This window comes from Parathielavia appendiculata (assembly GCF_033297405.1).
Source record: "Parathielavia appendiculata strain CBS 731.68 unplaced genomic scaffold N657scaffold_7, whole genome shotgun sequence".
NCBI lineage: Eukaryota > Fungi > Ascomycota > Sordariomycetes > Sordariales > Chaetomiaceae > Parathielavia > Parathielavia appendiculata.
In genome coordinates, this window is record NW_026944226.1 from 986952 (window position 1) to 1006818 (window position 19867).

The 19867-nt window shown below is 54.0% G+C and overlaps 6 protein-coding genes across 6 annotated transcripts; 2 read left to right on the forward strand and 4 right to left on the reverse strand.

Annotated features, from left to right (window-relative positions):
- Nucleotides 1-2276: 2276 nt before the first annotated feature.
- On the reverse strand, nucleotides 2277-2930 carry N657DRAFT_646084 (uncharacterized protein). The gene is made up of 2 exons (XM_062793062.1): nucleotides 2535-2930; nucleotides 2277-2471 (listed from the first exon to the last, which is right to left on the reverse strand). Exons 1-2 carry the CDS (start codon nucleotides 2894-2896, stop codon nucleotides 2288-2290), a joined length of 546 nt encoding a protein of 181 aa, XP_062647091.1. The 5' UTR covers nucleotides 2897-2930; the 3' UTR covers nucleotides 2277-2287.
- Nucleotides 2931-3475: 545 nt separating this feature from the next.
- N657DRAFT_690937 (uncharacterized protein) lies at nucleotides 3476-7351 on the reverse strand. Its single transcript, XM_062797073.1, has 3 exons — nucleotides 6062-7351; nucleotides 5672-5924; nucleotides 3476-5589 (listed from the first exon to the last, which is right to left on the reverse strand). The coding sequence occupies exons 1-3, from the start codon at nucleotides 7250-7252 to the stop codon at nucleotides 3605-3607; spliced, it is 3429 nt and encodes a 1142-aa protein (XP_062647092.1). The 5' UTR covers nucleotides 7253-7351; the 3' UTR covers nucleotides 3476-3604.
- Nucleotides 7352-10339: 2988 nt separating this feature from the next.
- On the reverse strand, nucleotides 10340-11076 carry N657DRAFT_457063 (uncharacterized protein). The gene is made up of 2 exons (XM_062787472.1): nucleotides 10499-11076; nucleotides 10340-10443 (listed from the first exon to the last, which is right to left on the reverse strand). Exons 1-2 carry the CDS (start codon nucleotides 10847-10849, stop codon nucleotides 10441-10443), a joined length of 354 nt encoding a protein of 117 aa, XP_062647093.1. The 5' UTR covers nucleotides 10850-11076; the 3' UTR covers nucleotides 10340-10440.
- Nucleotides 11077-13114: 2038 nt separating this feature from the next.
- On the forward strand, nucleotides 13115-14581 carry N657DRAFT_664351 (ribosomal protein S13; the record flags this gene model as incomplete). The annotated part of the gene is made up of 4 exons (XM_062795232.1): nucleotides 13115-13138; nucleotides 13631-13704; nucleotides 13766-13916; nucleotides 13975-14581. 4 exons carry the CDS (start codon nucleotides 13115-13117, stop codon nucleotides 14194-14196), a joined length of 471 nt encoding a protein of 156 aa, XP_062647094.1. The 3' UTR covers nucleotides 14197-14581.
- A 449-nt stretch (nucleotides 14582-15030) lies between these two features.
- N657DRAFT_664352 (Shwachman-Bodian-diamond syndrome protein) lies at nucleotides 15031-15993 on the reverse strand (the record flags this gene model as incomplete). The annotated part of the gene is made up of 1 exon (XM_062795233.1): nucleotides 15031-15993. The coding sequence occupies one exon, from the start codon at nucleotides 15991-15993 to the stop codon at nucleotides 15031-15033; it is 963 nt and encodes a 320-aa protein (XP_062647095.1).
- A 631-nt stretch (nucleotides 15994-16624) lies between these two features.
- N657DRAFT_646086 (uncharacterized protein) lies at nucleotides 16625-19031 on the forward strand. The gene is made up of 2 exons (XM_062793063.1): nucleotides 16625-17463; nucleotides 17516-19031. The coding sequence occupies exons 1-2, from the start codon at nucleotides 16983-16985 to the stop codon at nucleotides 18676-18678; spliced, it is 1644 nt and encodes a 547-aa protein (XP_062647096.1). The 5' UTR covers nucleotides 16625-16982; the 3' UTR covers nucleotides 18679-19031.
- Nucleotides 19032-19867: the final 836 nt, after the last annotated feature.

Below are 19867 nucleotides of genomic sequence, written 5' to 3' on the forward strand. Positions count from 1 at the left end.
TTTGTGTGGTCACTCTGGAATCGTGACTCCAATTCAAGCTTCGTTTCATACCTCAATCTGTTCAATACCATTTGGTTGATCTAAGCTTACTTGAGCATGTAACTGTTGGCTGCCCAACACGGTGAGAGGCTCACCCAGATTACTACCAAGGAAGTGAGCGCGGTGAGCGGCTCACTAAGATCACCGCCAAGAAGGTGATCGCAGTGATCGTAGGTACGGAGGTACCTGAGGGAGCAAGCTGTATATAGTCTACGATCTTTAGGCCTATAGGCATTACTATAGCTTCCTCAGTAAGCAATTCAAGTGTAAGGTTTTCAGTACCTTTAGACATTGCTTGTTATAAACCCTTTGGCTTTACCGAACCTTACTCCGATATCAAGTTATAATTTTCAGAAGTCCTCTTCAAAAGTTAGGGCTTGAGATTCATTATACATTGCTTACTCCCTTTAGTTCTATTACGGACTTGACTGAAGGTTACTATTCGCTATAGCACCTAACACCCCGAATACTCCCGCTCTGCAAGCTTAGGTCATAGGAGGCAACACTATGGTTATTCAATGGGAGCTCGAGCAAGCTAACGCCCATAATGCCCAGCTCGAACGAGAGCTCGCCTACCTGCGTAGCCAGACCGCCAAAGCTAAGATAGAGGCACCCCCCAAGTACGGAGGATTTAAAGAAGAACTCACTGGATAGCTCGTCTAGATGAGGGCCTATTTCCTCTACTACGTGGAACGATTCGTCAACGAAGCCTAGAAGGTTGGGTATGCAGCTGTTGAACTGAGTGGGTTCCTTGGCACCAAGATTCACGGACTGGGCACTGATGTTCAATACGAGACTCTCAGTCAACACAGATCCATCACAATGACGGCTGGTTGACGGACTTGGAGACTCTCGGGTCAAGATGGGCTTATCATTATAAAGCAGTTCTGACATAAACGTCATATCATCGCTCACTGTCTCTATATAAGGGGGTAATTCCCCTGGGAGGATTAGAGAGGTCAATTTTTTCTAAAAGAAAGGGACATTTTGAGGCACCCTAACCCACTATCTTGATCCTTCATTTGTGTGGTCACTCTGGAATCGTGACTCCAATTCAAGCTTCATTTCATACCTCAATCTATTCAATACCACTTGGTTGGTCTAAACTTACTCGAGCATGTAACTGTTGGCTGCCCAACAGCAGCCTCCCGACTTAAAGATAAAGAACTTAGATAGTGGGGGTAGTTGGTGTGAGGTGTGTTGGGCAGCCAACAGTTACATGCTCAAGTAAGCTTAGATCAACCAAATGGTATTGAACAGATTGAGGTATGAAATGAAGCTTGAATTGGAGTCACGATTCCAGAGTGACCACACAATGAAGGATCAAGATAGTGGGTTAGGGTGTCTCAGAATGTCCCCTTCTTCAGAAGATTGTCCTCTCTAATTCTCCCAGGGGAATTACCCCCTTATATAGAGACAGTGTGCCATGGTATGACGTTATGTCAGGAACTGCGTCATTGTGATGGATCTGTGTTGACTGAGAGTCTCGCATTGAACATCAGTGCTCAGTCCGTGAATCTTGGTGCCAAGGAACCCACTCAGTTCAACAAGGTGGGCCAGACTTTTGAACCCCCACTTTATCTAACTAGGCTAGCAAACTAGCCTAGTTCTAGCTGCACGGCTAGCCTATACTCCAGGAGCTAATCCGTACCCTAGAGCCACCTTGCACCTTCCTTGCTAGCCTTCTCTGTTTGTCCCCCACCCATCGAGAGCTCTATATAAATCCCTCTATGAGCATATCTTTATAGCCAGCCAGGTCTTTGGCTTCGGTAGTTCGCGGCACCATACAACTAAGTGTTCTACTGTTTCCGTGCCCTAGCCGCATTCGCAGTAGGGAGTAGGTATTCGAGGAACCTTGGCTCGGAAGAGGCAGTCCTTAAGGCCTATAGCCACGGTCCGGGCCTGGGTTAGTAGGGAGCTCTCGGCCTTTGTAAGGCTCTTGTGACGATACGTGCACAACTAACCCACTCAGCTATATTGCATCTCCCTGAAAAAGGGTGTCGAATCGCGAGTCGCTCCGACCTTGCAATCCTATGAGTTATATGTAGATCACGACACAGCACTGTGCCCTGCAACACAGCCGTCCCACTGTACTGTTGAATTGGGTACGTTCAGAGCCTTCTTTTGATGCATCAAGCCCAGATCCATGAACCGGACCGCCCTGCCTGTAGCTGTTGCCAATCCAACAAGTTCTTCACACTACCTACTCCGACATAGAACTTTGCAGGCTCATTTACCTGAGACGACACTACATATCCTGCTCATCGTTGAAGTAGGGGTTCTCAACCTTCGGCGCCAGGTTTGTGACCAAACTGTACGTCAGTTTCCAAGTCCCATCATCCACCACAAATATGTCGTCGCACCTCTCATAGATTCGGAACGTCTTTTTCGGATCATCAAGCGCATCCGGCTCCCAGCGAGACCAAACGATGCTACGAGTTGTCAGTTTCCAAGAACTTCAGTAAGAACAGAGAACACTGAGCAAGGCAACTAACTAGGTGGTGACGTTGGCCTCGGTTACGTCAGGGTTCAGCCGGATGATCGCGTTGGAGACATGGTGCGCGACCATGGCGTCGCCGAATGCCTGCTTGGTATTCTCGATGACTTGATCCAGGCCGACAGACAGCCCGCCGTAATCAGGACCGAGCGGCCTGCTGTCGTAAATGATGTCTTCGGTCATCGACTCGCCCAGGCGGTCCCAATCCTTGGTGTCCAGAGTTTCAGCGAGGATCGACTCTCTTTGGTGGATAGCTTCGTAAACATCGGGCTGGGAGGTGGAGCCGTGGGAGTCGGTGGATGTCGTCCCGAGGCAAAAGGGGACGAGGCAGGCAAGGAGAAAAAGCGTGGGGATATGCATGATGGTAGCAAGAGCAAGATTGTGGTGTTTAAAGATGAAATGCGCGCCAACTCATGGGCGAGTCCTGTGGGGCATCTAATATCGAGTTATGTAGAACCAAAAGACCTATCAGCAAATCCCTCTGCGCATTGAGACATGATCAGATCATCATGTCTCCGTCACTTGCCTGATCCGCAGCACGGAGGTTCGACGTCAACCTAATCGTTGATCTCGGACGTGACACAGCACACACCACCACTGTTGAGGTCGAGAGTGAAAGGGATATCGGTGAGGGCATGCTCACATTTTGGAAAACTAACGGCAGAATGAAGTCATGGGACTCATGTAGGTTACAGACAAGAGCGCCAGGACAAAGAGGACTTTGCTGTCTAAGCTGACACATGTCAGGACTGTATCGGAGTTCCGCGGCTCAACCCGATCTCGGACACGCAAGGAAAGACAAGGGGATGATGCAGAAAATGAAACCCCATTCTTGAGTGGTGATGTCCGGGCCAGGCAGTGTGTTGACGTGTTTTGCTCTTGCGACGATGGAGAGTATGTACACTCGGTGCTCTCCGTCAAAAGGCCCGAGAAAACGACAGGCATCTGCAAAAGGAGACTTTGAAATATATCCAAAGAGAAGAAAAAAATATTATTATGTACAGGAAACTTTACCACCACAGAACCCAGCCTCAAGCCGGCTTCCCCGGCCTCCCCGCCATCCGGGACTCAATAGCACGGGCAGGGCACGTCCTCATACGTGAAGGTAATGGGGACCCACGTATAATACGGCAGACCGTCGGTGACCAGGCCCCAGGCGGGCCTGAAGCTGTTGGAGCTCCAGCCCGAGAAGTCCCAGCTCCACTCGTGGTAGTATTCGTAGACGGGCTCCTGCAGGGACATGCCAACGGCTTCGCTGGGGTCAGTAACCTTGCACTGGAAGCCCTTGGAGCACGGGTCGGCGTCCTTCCAACAGGTCGCGACCTGGGCGCCGTAAGGCTGGGTCACGTCGATGAAATACACCTCGCCATAATACCCCTCCGTAGCATAAGTCCAGCTCTTGCCCAGGAAGAAGGTCGTCCCCTCGGCCGTGTACCCCATCAGCCGCCCGTTGGACGACAGGTAGAAGGTGTCGTACTCATAGTCGGCGTGGTCCGGATGGAACCCGCCCCACTGTGAGTACCGCATGTACTTGCCCTCCACCCAGGGCGCGCCGTGCACCTGGAGTTTGAAGCACGACGTCGCCTGGGGGGTCGGGCACACCGTCTTGGTCGCCGTGCCCTCGACCGTCACCGTCGTGGCTCCGAGGAAGCGGGCCGACGTCTGCGTGTACGTCTCCGTGACGAGAGGCCCGTTCGCGTTCACGGTGAGGACCGCGGTGGCCGTCACGACGCCCGAAGTCACTGTGGTCGTGCTGGTGTAAGACATGGTCGAGGTGCCGGTGGCGACCTGCTTGCAGGCGAACGAGATCTTGGTGGCGTCCCACCCGGCGAGCATGCTCGGCTGCGCAACGGCCTGTCGCTTGTCCAGGCCGCCGGCGGTCGGAGTCGCAGTCGGCTCGGCGAAGTCACGCTTCCAGTTCAGGTAGGCAAAGTTGGGCGTCTTGCCCGCGGCCGTCACGGTTGTGGTGACAGCCGAGGCGGTGGTTGTCGAGTAAATGTCGATGCTGGTCGTCGGCACCTCGTAAATGGTCGTGGTGGACGTGATTGTCTGTGTGGAGATCGAGGTAGTCGTGCTGGGGACGGTCGAGGTTGCGGTGGAGTAGACGACGGTCACCGGAGGCACGTATTTGATGTATGATGTGCAGTAGGCTCCGCCGACGGCCTTGAGAGACTGGATTTCCTCGGTAGAGGGCAGCAAACCGGGAACGGTAAAGCATCGATTCGAGCTGCCGGCTTGACCGCTGTACAATGCCGCGCCCGTACCATCTCCAAAGGACACGGCGTTGGCGGTGTTGAGGTAGGTGTTCACCTTCAGCGAGTTGGCAGGGCATCCGTTGGCAGCCGTGTAGGAATACGTCGAGTCGATACCGACGACCGTCTGCGAGGTGATCGAAGGCGAGATTTTGATCATGCCGTGTATGTCGACGCTGAGCTTGACAAGCCATCGCATGTACGGCTTGATGCTGACCGTCGCTCCCGTCTGGAACGACGGGGTGGTCAAGGACACCGAGGGCTGCCAGTTCCGCTGGCTCATGAGCGAACGGCTCATGATGTTGATCGGCGCCGCAGCGTCGTTCCAGGAAAAGGTGGCGCCACCGGTCACATCCACCTTCGAGTCGGTGGAGAAGTCGACGCCGATGCCGTACAGAACGGTAGGAGAAATCTTGAAGGCACTGTCCATTTGGATGGCGCCGAGCTCAACCGAGTTGAAGTTGTAACTCCAGTCACCGCTGTACGCGCCATCCGACTGCAGCCGGACAATCATGTTCGCCTTGCCGCTGATGCCCGGCGTGACATCGGCCGACTTGATGGTGATGACGCCCTCGGTGATGCTGACGACGATCTTGCCTGAGAAGGCGATGTTGGAAACGGAGAAGCCGCAGTTGACGCAAGACATGACCTTGTTCAACCCGGTTTTGGTGAGCCAGCCTTGGATGGAGGGGAAATCAATCTTCCACGCGTAGTTGAAGTCGTACGTCGTTTGCTTCGTGATGATCGTCGTCGTCTTGCAGCCGCCAAGGAGACACTTGAAGGCATCACGGTTGTCGTAGACTGACGCACACACAGAAATCAGCGATTCGTTGTTGGAAAAGCAAAAAGGAATCGGGAGTTGAGAAACTCGGATTCGACTTACGCGACTTTCCAGCGCACACCGCCTCCATAGCCTCGCCAAGTTTGACGATACCAAGAAGGCCGGTCACGAGGTCGTCACAGGCAATATCCCAGCCGTCGTCACGGGCCTTGAGCTTTGCGTGAACCCTGTCGGCATAGTTCCGAGCCTGCGACCTTGCCCTGATCTCGCGCTGGATGCGGCGAGACGGCTGAAGCAGCCGACGCTGAACCGTGGCGCTTGGGGCCTCGCACACGCCGCCGACACCGGCCGAAGCCTAAACCAACAAATGTCAGCTATGAAACTCCTATTCCAAGAAGTATTGGGATGGTTTCAAGAGTCGGGAGCCGTCCCTCTTCCGAGACGGCCATAAAGGGGTACAAGCAGCACACAAAGAAAAGGAAATTGTTGTACTTTCGCCACGAGATCCGCGGGGCTATCCAGACCTGCCTCCTGGAACATGTCCTCGAGCTCCTGCTGCTTTCCAACATCGTCAGGGTTGTACAGCGCCACCTCAAGCTCGGTGACCTTCTGAGGCGGCACGTTGTAGTTCAGGTTGCCCTCAGCATCCACGGGGAGATTGGCCAGAATAAAGTCGTACAGCTCCCGTGCAGCCGGGGTGAGGTCTTCCAGGGTCTCGGGAAGGGGGCGATCGGACGGGGTAGGTGTTGCCGAGGTCTGCGATGATTCGGACGAAGTTGAGGATGCCCCAGGAGTTTCGGTTGAAGCTGGGGACGTCTCAGAAGCGGTGATTGTTGCCGATGTGTCGGCAGTCGACGAGGCGGCGCATGTCTGGTCCGCCGCGGTGGTCGGCTCGGCGGGGCCTCCAGTGGTCGTCGACGTGTAGGACTCGACACCCGAATCGATGCTGCCATACTTGAGCGTGGCTTCGGTGGCAATATCAATCAGGTTCTTCTGGTTTGCGGCGAAGTAGATGGACGGTGGGTTGCTCGAGATTGTGTATCCGGTGGGCGCCCAGAACCCCCTCGCCGTTTCCAGGTTGCATCCCTCGAAGTAGGTAATCAGGAGCGGAGGGTTGCCGTCCCACGCGATAGAGGCGCGATAAAGAGTGTTGAAATCTGAGAAGATCACTAAAACACTGGACTCGGTGCAGGTGACTGAATTGACCGGAGCAATGTTTTCAAGCACGACGGCTGGGGTTGTGAGCACCAGCTCCATCTGCAGGATCCGGGTGCCAGGCTGCTCAGCGTAGTTCAGCTCAACCTGCAGCGCAGGTGTGAAACGATCAGGAGAGGACCTGTCGATGTCGATGTCTTGAGAGGGAAGGAATTTGCCTGCCGGCTCAGTCGAGCAGGGCGTGTCGGAGGCCACCGTCGACGACTCAGGAGTGGAAGTGGTGGTTGCTGTCTCCTGGGTAGAAGTCGCCGTCGGCTCAGACGTCGCAATTGGCGCAGACGATGTCGACGATGCCGGGTCAGCCTTGCCCACGTAGAGCGCATTCCACACCCACGCGGCCGGGGACTGGCTCGTCAGAGTATTCTTCATGTAGCAGGCCGTGCCGGAGTAGGCGACATCGATGCAGCCATCGTTGGCATCGCAGACATCCATGCACTTCTCGAACGTATCCGTGTACACCATGCCCATGTCGCCGCCAAAGTAGTCGACGCTGCAGAGGACAACGTACTCGTTGCCGGCAAGTGTCGCAAATATGGTGCCGTTATCCTTGCTGTCGACGCACGACAAGGGGATGGCCGGCTCAGGCACAGCAGGACGGCCAATCAAGAGCGCGGTAGACACATAGCCGGCGTCTTGCAGAGTCGTCAATGAGCTCTTCATGTAGCAGGCTGGCGCTACGTACGACACGTCAATGCAATCCGGGGTGGTGTCGCAGGCCTCGACACAGTCCGCGAAGGTCGCCGCGTCCACACCCTTGAGATCGCCGCCCGGATACTCGCGGCCGCAGATGATGGAGTACTGGTTTCCACTGCTGGCGATGAAGGTCTTGCCGTCCATGGCGCCGTCGACGCAAGTGAGCTCGGGCCCAAAGGGCTCGGGATCTGTGGTCGCAATGACCTTCTTGCCGGTCCAGACCCAGTCGGCAGGGCTCAAGGTGTTGAGTGTGTTCTTCATGTAGCAGAACCCACCGGCATACGACACGTCGACGCAGTCTTGTGTCGCAGCGCAGAGGTTCATGCAGTCGGCGAAAGTGGGCTGCACCGAGCCTCCCATATCTCCGCCGCCGTAGTCGAAACCGCAAAGCACTAGAAACGCGGAGCCACCGGACTTGTAGAAGGTATTGTTGCTGGCATTCTCCTCGCAGGTGACGACCGTCTTGGGCTCCTCCTGCTGTTCTTGCTCCTGCGTCTTCTTCAGAGCGGTCCAAATCCCCTCGACCGTGTTGGTTGTCGTGACCTTGCCCTTGAGATAGCTGTCCAACAAAATCAGTCATTCCTTGCCTGTTAACCGTGACTCGGGAGTATCCCGGGAGCAAAAAGTGCTATTTAGGTGACAAATCGACTCCCGTGACTCCCGAGACCTCCGGAAAGGGGCAAAAAGAGCACAATTGACATACCAACTCTTGGTGCGGAATACATACGACACATCGACGCAGGCATCATTGGCATCGCAAGCAGCGATGCAGTCCCCAAAGGTCTCGGAGATGACGGCAGCAATGTCCTCGCCCGAGAAGTCGGTATCACAGATAATCTGGAACGGGTTTGTCGTATCTTTGTTGTAGATGGTGTTGTTGGTCTCCGGGTTTTGGCAGCTGATGGGAGCTTCTGCGCTGCGAATCTTGCGGGCAGCATAGATACCGCCATTGGCCGTGGCGGTCGTCACCGAGTCCTTGAGATAACCTGCCACCAATGTCAGCTGTGAGTTTCCTATCCCGAAAATGTCTGGAGGGGGTTTCGGGAACAAATTCGCTGCCTCGGGAGCAGGGTGGCTCCTGAGACAACCATAAAGGGGTAAAAGCAGTCCACCAACGAAAAATAATTGTTGCCTACATCCGTGAGAGCCGAAGCCGTAGGCAACGTCGACACACGTCTCGTCATCCTCGCAAGCCTTGATGCAGTCCTCGAAAGTATCGGCCTGGCCGGCTGCGTAGTCACCACCAGGGAAGTCATAGCCGCAGAAGATTTCAAAGTTCTCCTTGACACCCTTGTAGATGGTCCCGTTGGTCTTTAGATCCGTGCAGTCCAGAGGGCTGGTCTCGGCTTGCCGGGCGAGCATGGAAGCCGGGCCTGCGCAGGCCAGCTCAAGGAGGATATTGGAAGCGGCCACGAAGGCCGCCGCCTTTGATGGTCCAAGCATGGGGACGATATGAGGGAAGTCAATGAACGGATAGGCAAAGTGCCAGACGGCTTGTCGCCGTCAACGAAGGGACGAGCTGCAGCAGCGGCAAGCTCTTTGGAGGTCGCGCCGGCAAAGGCAGCGACGGAAACCGGCAGGGCGTAAACGAGTGACCGAAGTGGATGTAAAGACCATCCCCAGCTCAGCTGGCGGAGAGAGTCCTTTTGAACGACATTGATGCCCCTGACGAACGCCGGTTCTTCCATCAGCCATCGATCCATAATGCGGTCCGGAACCCCCTTCCTCCTGCTGGAACAGCTGCTGAATCTGTCGCTGTATCTACACTATCGGGAAAGCCAAGGACAATAGCCTGGCAATTCCGACTTGATCGAGCTGAAGCCCGTGGTCTGGGTTCGCTGGGCATTGGTCGCGACCACACAAGCCGGTCTAGGCCCGTTAATGTTGGTTCTCTTTGTGGACTCGGCTACACATATATCCATGATGGGGAACTGAAGAACTTTGACTGAATCCTTCAGCTGAGAAATCCCATCTTGGGCTAACCTTGTTGTTGCTGAAATTCTTTGTACTAACTCAGCCTTGCCAATAGCGCGGGCTTGGAAGAGACTAATCGATTTATGGTGGGCTGTGATCTGGTGATGCTCCATCGCGCTCACAGGTTGTTTTTGCATAGCATCCCTGCATGGCCACAAGGCCACCCGCAAAGCTTAGCCCTCTTGGCGGCTTGTTGGAGTGGCGAATCGCTCTCTTGCAGATTTTCGCGTTCGCTTTCACGCCTTGCTTTCCCAGAGACAACAGATCTGGTCACGGTTTGCTCAATAGCGTGGCACATAGCATTCACAGTGCCGCTAGACGTGAATGGAAGAATGGGATTCAAAGGAAGAAAAACAAGGAATGAAGACAGGTAAAGCAAGATATAACAAGATAAAGATGAAAAGAAATCAAGGAAGGTAAAGGTAGGAAGTAAAAGCAGAAGGAAGAGTACAAAAAAGTCAAAAACAGCGAAGAGAAAGAGAAGACCAATGTAAGGCCCATGAAAGTGAAGGAAAGTTATCTGTAACGTACTGTACCTCTGCTGGTACCTTAAGTTCCGCGCTAAAAAAACAACCCAGGGATGAATCGTTATAACTTCAAGTTCAAGTATCTACCAGCCACAGTCATAATCCATGTCAGGCGAATCGTTCCATTTCCTCTCCGCTCGGATGCATCTCAGAATTCTGCTTGATTTATTTGAAGCACGACATACGAGGCTCCACTTACTTACATAGGTCAATGGAACAATGCCGGGCTGCGGAGCGGGCCTGTGGACTAGCGCAGACATACGATATCACTGTGCCATTGTAAACCCGCTACACGATCCTGTCACTTGGCCAAAGGGCTCGATGTGTTTATTCCCATCTGCGCGATGTATTTGTTTTCCATTGCCCGATGCTGATGTTGTAGAGTACATGTGTTGTGTTACAATTCCTCGCCGTTCCCTTCCGTCTCGTCAGCCCTCCATCAGGCCATCTGATATGCCAAACTCACTGCGAATTGTCAGCATGGCCAGAACCATTTGGACGAAGAGAGAAAATTACTCACTTGCTTCGAAGACGGCATCCAGCTCAAGGGATAGCCTTGTCTCAGATATTGATCCCGGCGAGTTTGATTCCAGCCTGAAATGATTGTGCCGCGAGATTGTGGCTGCCCCTGCGGTTTGGGCTGAGTTTGCGGGGTGGGTTTCGGCGCATAGAAGATATCGTCCATCTCGACGTCGATGGAGGCGGGTGTTGACGGGCCGGACTCGAAGGGGCTTGGTGGTGTGGAATCATTTGTAGGCACGTCGCGGTCCGCGTCCAATTGACGCGCCTTCTTCGCGAAGCGATCGCCTTCGACCTCCAGCTCTGCCCGGAAGCGCTTGCGAGGGTTGTCAATCTCCATGCTGAAATCCATCTTGGAGAAGAGTGTCGTAAAGGAGCGAATGATTCTTTTGATTATTCCCTTTCCCCGCTAGAACGAGTGGATGCAGTTGGCCTTCGTCAAGATGCCGCGGGTGGTTTGGTTATCGGTTGATGATTGGTTCTGGGGAAGATGTGGAATTGAATACTGTCTAAATTGAAATTCGAGAGCGAAAGAGGCGTTCACCCGGTCAACGAGCGGCGGACCCACATGAGCAAACAAAAAGCCCCTGACAAGAAGATGATGGACCGTGACTTCGTCCTGTTGAGTTTTAGGTTAACTACCGTCAGCAGCTTTGCAGACCAAATATGACGTGCGTCCTGGCAAAGTTGGGCTTGGGCAGGAGTGCCTGAAAACCGTTGACACACCTTTCTCAAGCTCAGGCCCATACAGACCTCAGAACCAAGCCATTCCACATAACTCAGCGATGACGTTCTGGCTGAGAGCAGCAGGTAGGTCAAAGAGCGTGCCTCGATTACAATCCAACCCTGCTCTGTTTGTTAGCGTGGCACATGGCAGGCCCTGGAAGAATTAGGAGAAGTGGGATATGATGAACAAAGTGAGAAAACATTGAGGAAAAGACGATCTTGGCCAACAACATAAGAAGTAGGAGGATAAAGAGGAAGAAGATAAAATGAAAGATGGAAGAAGGATAGACACTGAACAGGAGATCGAAAGGCTAAAGTCCACCTTCCATGCTAACAAAGAACCCTGGGCTGGACTGCAATGCTGTAGAAGTAGCTACGTAAAGCCCCTCTTCAATGATCAAGAAACCCTGCGACATCATCCACTCTGCTCGCCGAGCAAACCACTGTGTTGCCCCCTTTCCCGGAGACCCAACGTTGTGTGTGACCTGACCGCACGAGCGGGGGCATACTGAAGCCGCTCTTCCTGTCTTCAAGCGCAGAGAGAATAGTCTCAGAAGGCTCAGCGCCTTGGTGAGCTCTGTTCCTCGTCGCTGCCCGCCGTAACGAGGCAGGAGTTCTCGTGGGAAAGCCTGCGGACCCGAGAACGCTCATAAAAGAGAAAAGTTCAGCCGCTAGTGGGCTCTGCCGTTGGATTTGCTCAAGGGTAACATCCCAATCCCGGTCAAATCTGAGGGGCGCTCGAGTCTCGCCGACCGATACCATGCTTCTCTGAGAAGATCGACAAATTGCTGGCCGCTTTGTCCGAGCAGCCCAAGGTATTCGAGGGTGGTTAATGTTCTCCTGGATGAATGAGGAGGCTTGGCAAAGGGCATGCGGTAGATAATGAGTCGAGAAGCGAGGGCTGACACTTCCTAAAGTCACCTTGATGACTAAAGCTGCGCGAGAAGGACGATGGGAATATCGTCCTGGACCTGGGCCGAGCGCATAATCTAATTAAATACCATATAACCCAAGACTGGTTTGTCTGCTAGCGTGGAATTTGAGGTAGACTGGAAGATGCGGACCTAAATATTTTGTGCTTTATCTTTCGAGATGCAATTCATCATCGCTTGCGGCGGCGCCCCGACTCCTGCAGCGGTTCTGTGACACATTCCACCTAATGCCAGCCATGCTCTCTCCCTTGCGGCTAAGTTGGAATGCCTGAGCCAAATTTGAGTTTGTGACGACTCACTCAAAGATAATTCGGTCTGAAAACGGTTTGGCTCGGGAGGGCAGTAACGCTCGCCTTGCTGAGCCTCTTTCCGACTTAAACTTCAAACAGCCCAAGGAACCTAGGTAGTATAAGAGCAAGAGCCGTGATACTTAGACCTCTGCCTACGAAACTAATCCAATTTGCTGAATCGGTATTCTGGAAAGTGAAATGATGCTATTTACTTAAGGTACATTGAATTGCAGTGTATGCTGTGAGGTGAGGTGAGATTGTCACTGAACTCATAAATCTAGGGTTAGGGCTGCTTGAATAGAAGACCCAGCCTCCTGCCCAAGAAATGACTGGCCCCGCAAAACTGTAAAGCGTCAACAAATGGGTGGATTCAATTTCATGATCTTCAAGGATTGCTTGTAACTAGAGGGCAAAATGAACGGCAAATGGATGGCATTTAGGAGCATTTATCTATACCAATGCAGCTATTTGAGTGTGTTGTTGATGATCGAGTGATGTGGTGGTTGCTTTGCGGGGCCATTCTTTTCTTGGGCACGGAGCCACCCTCCTTGCCCCTCCACGTGACCGCACAGGATTCGAAAACCCATCGCAACACAAAATTTACACCGACTCCTTCCCACGATCTGGGACAAGCAAGTTCAGCAGCCAGTGCCGACCAAGTTGCCCATCATGTCTCTCGTGTCGGGCGAGAAGGTACGTGGATATTCGGAATGATCAATGCATCTAGCTTCCTGTTGCCTGCGATTTCTTGCCGCTGCGGAATTGTTCTTCCTCGGCTGCGACGTCGACGACGGTCATCACACGACTCGATTCGATCGACAGAACATTGCATGCGACATGGCCAAAGATGACTTCGCGACGAATTCGACTGCCCAGACAACACGACAACGAATGGAACAGGCCAATATGGAGAGACATGGTCGTCCTGAACGCGAGTGGCAGACGCTGTACTGATTGCCATCCGACGGCTGGGCGACTCAAGACAGGCTGCCGCTCTTCTCTCCCCGGAGGATCGGACCCATCTGTAGCCACTGTCACATATTACAACAACTCGATGAAAAGAACCGATATCGAACCTCATCGCAGTCGAGGAGGACAGGATGCCAGCGGAACACAAGCAACGATCGGCGGATGCATTGCGTGGATGAATAGACCGCGGCGTGATGCAGGCTAACAGCATGCCAGAGCAACTTCAACCACATTCTGCGTCTGCTCAACACCAACGTTGACGGCAAGCAGAAGGTCGTCTATTCCTTGACGTGAGTCCCCCGTTTCGTCTTTCAGCCTCTGACGACATCTGAGCTAACCGTTGTTCCCCAGCAAGATCAAGGGTGTCGGTCGTCGCTACTCCAACCTTGTCTGCAAGAAGGCCGATGTCGACCTGAAGAAGCGCGCCGGTGAGCTCACCTCTGAAGAGCTTGAGCGCCTGGTCACCATCATCCAGAACCCTACTGCCTACAAGATCCCTTCGGTACGTTCTGCGTCAGGTTTTACCGAGCGCGGAGTTGCATACTGACAGCCTGGCACAGTGGTTCCTCAACAGGCAGCGCGACATTGTCGACGGCAAGGACTCGCAGATCCTTGCCAACGGTGTCGACTCGAAGCTCCGTGATGATCTCGAGCGGCTGAAGAAGATCCGGGCCCACCGTGGTCTCCGTCACTACTGGGGCCTCCGTGTCCGTGGCCAGCACACCAAGACGACTGGCCGCCGCGGCCGGACGGTTGGTGTGTCCAAGAAGAAGGGTGGCTAAGCGGGTTTCCTCTGGCGTGCGGCATTCTTTGGCACTGCTGTTCTTGGCTTTCTGGCGGTGTTATCCCAAGGCTAAGGGTGGTCATGGACGGGTCGGGTTGATTTTTATTACCTTGCGAAAACTCGAGCAATCCGTATGGGGATTGCCACAGGGCACCACCATGATTCACAGCATGACAATACAGGCGCGGGTATGAAAAGGTAATGACCTGTGCCAACAAATTTGTGATTTTCCCGTTTTTTATTGCCAAGCACCCGATGTGTGCATGAAGCCTATCGTCAGCTTCCGGCATTAGCTACCTGACAAGTATACCATATACCGGCAGTAGATCATCTTTTGCATTCCAATCCCCGAAGGCTAGATATATGTAGCGACTTCCTCAACCTTGGACTGCGTCTTCGTGGCAAGGCGGGTTGAAGGACTTCCGTTGCTGTAGACACCCTCGGCGCTAGTGCAACGTCCTGCGGCCGTCCATCACCGCGTCAAGCATGCCATGCCAGCCGCAGACGAGTCAGGCCCAGGCTTGAGAGGCTCAAAGCCCAATTCGCCGCCTCGTACGGAGTGAAGCGTCAAGAGTCTCCGGACAAGCCGAGAGTGACCATGGCAACGAACGCAATGTGCGGGACTCATTTGCGGCAGGCATGGCATGTTCTGCCACGGGGAAGGATGCTGGTGAGAGGGTGGACTACCGCCGAGGGTGACCACGGCGAGGAAATGCTTCCGCCACGCCACTAAGGAGCCCAATGTCGATCTGCTGCCGGTATGTGGCACGCTTCTGGCACTGACGGCCCCGATGTGGCCAAGGAAACCCGGGGTTATTAGACATACGGTTGTTTAATCCTCATGTGTTACAGCCATATCCAGAACCTCAACCCTCCCCTGCCCTTTCGTCTCGCCCCCTACAAAGTCCGACAGCCCCTTGAAGGCGCCTGGTTCTACAAAGCCGACAACCTCCCACTCGGAACCGACGACGTCCTGGCTCTCCACCTGTTCAACAAAGCTGAGAATCTTGTCCTTGACTGTCCCTGGTGCTTTATGTTCCCCCGAGTCTCCTCCTCCTTCAGCACTCGCCGGCGCCTTGGGCGCCTTGACGGGCTGCTTCAAGACGTTGGTCGAGCAGGTGATGCGCAGCCGCATGCGCGCTCGCGCCACGGGGATCGGCTGGTGCGCGATCAGCGCCTTCATCGCGTCGAGCGCTTGCGACTTTGCGCTCTTGGTCGTGACCACGCCTGTCCAGGTCGGCAGGTGGCTTGGACGGTTGGGTTTGCTCTCGCCTGGTTCGCTCGTCGAAGGTGTGCCGGGTGCCGTGCTGGGGTTAGACGTCTTATCTGTGTGTTGTTGTTGTTGCTGCTGGTTTTGATGGGCCATCGAACTGAGCATATCGAGCGCCTTGTCGATCATACCCGGCGTGTACACGCGCTTGGTGCGCGGGTCGACCAGCTTGGAGGTAATGATGGACACGACTTCGTTGTGGACTCGCTCGAGCTGGGCTGTGCGCTCTTTCTCGCCGACTTGGAGTTCGCCTTTGCGCAGGATTTCGAGAATGATGTCGTCGACTGAAGTTTCTTTTCCGAAGGCCTTGGCGAGTTCGGCGGAGGGTGCGGTCTGGCCTTTCGAGACGTTGAGGAAGACGGAGGGGATTTGGAGCACGTTGTCCAGGTCTTTTTCGATGCCGGAGCGCCATTCGAGGACCTTGTTTTTGTAGCAAGCCAATTCGAAGCGCTTTTTGCCCTTCTTTAGGCGCACCAGCGACACGTTGGTAAGTTTGATTTGGTTCGAGGGCTGTTGAATTACCATGGTGGCGGTTGCGGAGGGGTTTGCGTGGGGTGAGTTGTGGTGATAGTCGTCAGCTGGGAGGGGCCGATGAGGGAGACAGGAATCAAAAGGGTCCACGCGCCTAATTCGCACCGAAATGGTATTGTAAGGGAGAGCGACGCGAGTGATTCTCTACGTATTCCGTTGTTGTGCTGTCCGTGTCTTCAGAAAAATGGGTTTTCTATCAAAACTGCTCCGCGCTCTGCTTGCGCTGAACGGTGGATGACTTCTCCAAATGGGTCATGTGGGTCGTGGGGAACCTGCTGGCATCAGATGAGTGGGCGCCGACGGAACCTAAGTACCTTAGGAGAACCTGATGAGCGACGATCGCTGCGGTTCCCGGGCTTTGATCTCGTCTCCATTTCTTTGGTCATGAGGAAGTCTCAGGTGAAAGGGCCCGAGTGAATTCAGCTCTAGTGGAACACAAGTTGCTCAGATTCTCTCCAAATCATAATAACTCATTGTGAAGCTCTCGGATACATTGGTCCGCTCGGCCAGTCATCCTAGTTGGAGCGATGACGCAGCGGGCAAGCCACACAGGTATCGCATTCATAATGGAGCCAAGGTGAAGGGGCCTTCGTGCTTATTGGCTAAGAGCGCATTCCGCTACAAAAGAATGGCGAACGAGATACGCACAACAGTCTGTTTTCTGTCCATTGGGTCCGCTTGCACAATCCCCTTGTGACCTGTCCTGCAAGGTACCCAGTCCCCAGCAACCGGGCGTGGCGCAATCAGCGCCTGCCTGTTGCGCCTGGGTGACGCTTCCCCGAGTCCGGCAGGTGCTCGTTTTCGCCGCTGTTTCATAGCCGATACCAACCCCCAAGCTCCCTCTCCACATTCCTCTTCCCGTTCCCATCTTCTGTTCTCCTTTCCTCCTCTCCTCAACACATCAAACTCGCATCGCCGTCTACCTTGTCAGGATCACTGAAGATTCCACAAGGGGGAACCGTTATCTCCTCACATTCGCCGCAATGAGGATCGCTGCCTCCACAGTGTTGCTCGGCGCTGCTTCGGCAGCGTCATTTGGGCAGCAGGCCCAGCAGGTGCTCTCGGGTGGCTCCATGAGGCCCATCTCGGATGCTTTTGCCGACGCCGCTGCTCGCCCCCTTGAGAGCATAGAGGAGGCTTTCCAGGGCATGACGGCCGAGGCCAAGGCCCTTTGGGACGAGATTAAGCTGCTCGTCCCGGAGAGCGCCTTCAAGTCTGAGTGGTTCAGCAAGCCTAAGCCGCATCGCCGGCGCCACGACTGGGACCATATTGTCAAGGGCGCCGACGTTCAGAAGCTGTGGGTACAGGATGCCGACGGCGAGAGCCACCGCCAGGTCGGTGGTCGTCTTGAGAACTTTAACCTTCGCGTCAAGTCGGTCGACCCCTCCAAGCTCGGTGTCGATTCGGTCAAGCAATACAGCGGCTATCTTGACGACGAGGCCAACGACAAGCATCTCTTTTACTGTGGGTTCCGTTTGCCTGTTTGTTGATAAACCCACCCTTGCTAATTTTTCAGGGTTCTTCGAATCGCGCAATGATCCCAAGAACGACCCGGTCGTCCTGTGGCTCAACGGCGGCCCCGGCTGCTCGTCCCTGACCGGTCTCTTCCTCGAGCTCGGTCCCTCGTCGATTGACAAGAAGCTCAAGGTTGTGAACAATGAGTTCAGCTGGAACAATAATGCCAGCGTCATCTTCCTGGATCAGCCCGTCAATGTCGGATACTCGTATTCCGGCTCCTCCGTGAGCAACACCATCGCTGCTGGCAAGGACGTCTACGCTCTTTTGACCCTGTTCTTCCACCAATTCCCCGAGTACGCCAAGCAAGACTTCCACATCGCTGGCGAGTCTTATGCTGGCCACTACATCCCCGTCTTCGCCTCTGAGATCTTGGCGCATAAGAACCGCAACATTAATCTCAAGTCCGTCTTGATCGGCAACGGCCTGACCGATGGTCTCACTCAGTACGAGTATTACCGCCCCATGGCCTGCGGTGAGGGCGGTTATCCTGCTGTCCTAAGCGAGTCCGAGTGCCGGAGCATGGACAACGCTCTGCCGCGGTGCCAATCCCTCATCAAGAACTGCTACGATAGCGGCAGCGTGTGGAGCTGCGTCCCCGCGTCCATCTACTGTAACAACGCCATGATTGGCCCCTATCAGCGTACCGGCCAAAACGTCTACGACATCCGCGGCAAATGTGAAGATAGCAGCAACCTTTGCTACAGCGGCCTCGGTTGGATCAGCGATTACCTGAACCAGCAGTCCGTCATGGATGCTCTCGGCGTTGAGGTCTCGAGCTACGAGAGCTGCAACTTTGACATCAACCGCAACTTTCTGTTCCAGGGCGACTGGATGCAGCCATTCCACCGCCTTGTTCCCAACATCCTCAAGGAGATTCCCGTCCTCATCTATGCCGGTGATGCCGATTACATTTGCAACTGGCTTGGCAACCAGGCCTGGACCAATGCGCTTGAGTGGCCCGGCAAGAAGGGCTTCAACGATGCTAAGATCAAGGATTTGAAACTCCCCGGTGCCGACAAGGAGTACGGCAAAGTCAAGGCCTCTGGCAACTTCACCTTTATGCGCGTGTACCAGGCTGGTCACATGGTGCCCATGGACCAGCCCGAGAACTCGCTCGACTTCCTGAACAGGTGGTTGAGCGGCGAGTGGTTCGCCAAGTAAAGGAGACGGACGGTGGCTGTAGCATCTTTGCACTAGGCATGATGCGTATTGAGCGAATACTGCATTGTCGCGCATTCAGTCTTAGAAGCTCAGAAACGTGATGACCAGAGATCATGACGTACATGGATTGTTGCCTTCCTATATGTACACACTTTTTTCTTTGTTAATTGAATAGTATGTCAACTTGCCAAGTACTTGCTGTCCCTGGTGCCCATGTAATTGGTGCCATCTCAAAGGTCTCTCTGTCTGCCCCTTGCAACACCTGTGCGCCCAGTTTGATCGTAATGCTGTACCGAGTACCGCCGAGAGCTCTCACCATTGCACGAAGCCAGGAAAAGATACGGAGTGAATAATGTGGCTTCGCACAGCTTGGTTTATAGGGACTGAACAGACATGGCCTCGTTTCACCAATAAGGTTCGCCTTGAATGGGATCGCACATTCGTAACGTTGTACTTTACACCGCTCGTCACATTCACAACCATATACAAGGCCCGATGTCGTCCGCTTCCGTCCTCAACCAGAGATCAACAAGCATCGCATGACCAAACGTCAGCCAGCAGCGGAGGCCGTGCAAGTATAGTACAACATAAGTGCTTCCTCTCCCTCCCTCAATCTCCGTCACACATACTCCATCCCCCTTCCATTCTTTTCTCTTCCCAACCATCCCTGGGAGGCGGAATCAACTCATGTAGAGGAAAAACAATACTCCAGAACCAATGATCTCGAAGAACGCCGGCCTGCTCCTGAACCAGGCAGGACAAGAGGACACAAACCAACCTATCCACACGCCGCCATCCAATTCACCACCCACCCATCCAACCTGCCTTCTTTTCCGCCCAGCCCTAGACAACTACACCGCGAACTCAGCTCCAATTTTATATTTCCGGTATCATGCTCCCGCCGTCAGCCTCCTCAAACTCCACTCCCATATGATGTGGCCGGCAAGACGGGTATATACGTAGGGAAGAAAACAAAGAAATGGCTTTCCAATCCCGTATCATACACGACATAACGAGGTTCAAACTCGGTCGTCGGTACACGCTTCAGAGCTGGCGCTTGACTATCCCATGCCATAGATTGCAGAACGCTTGTGTCTCGGCCACTCGCAAACGAAAGCGCCGGAGTCCTTCATAGATATTTAAGTGAGCGGGATCTCCTCTCACGGTTCAAGGTTAAGCCAAATCATCA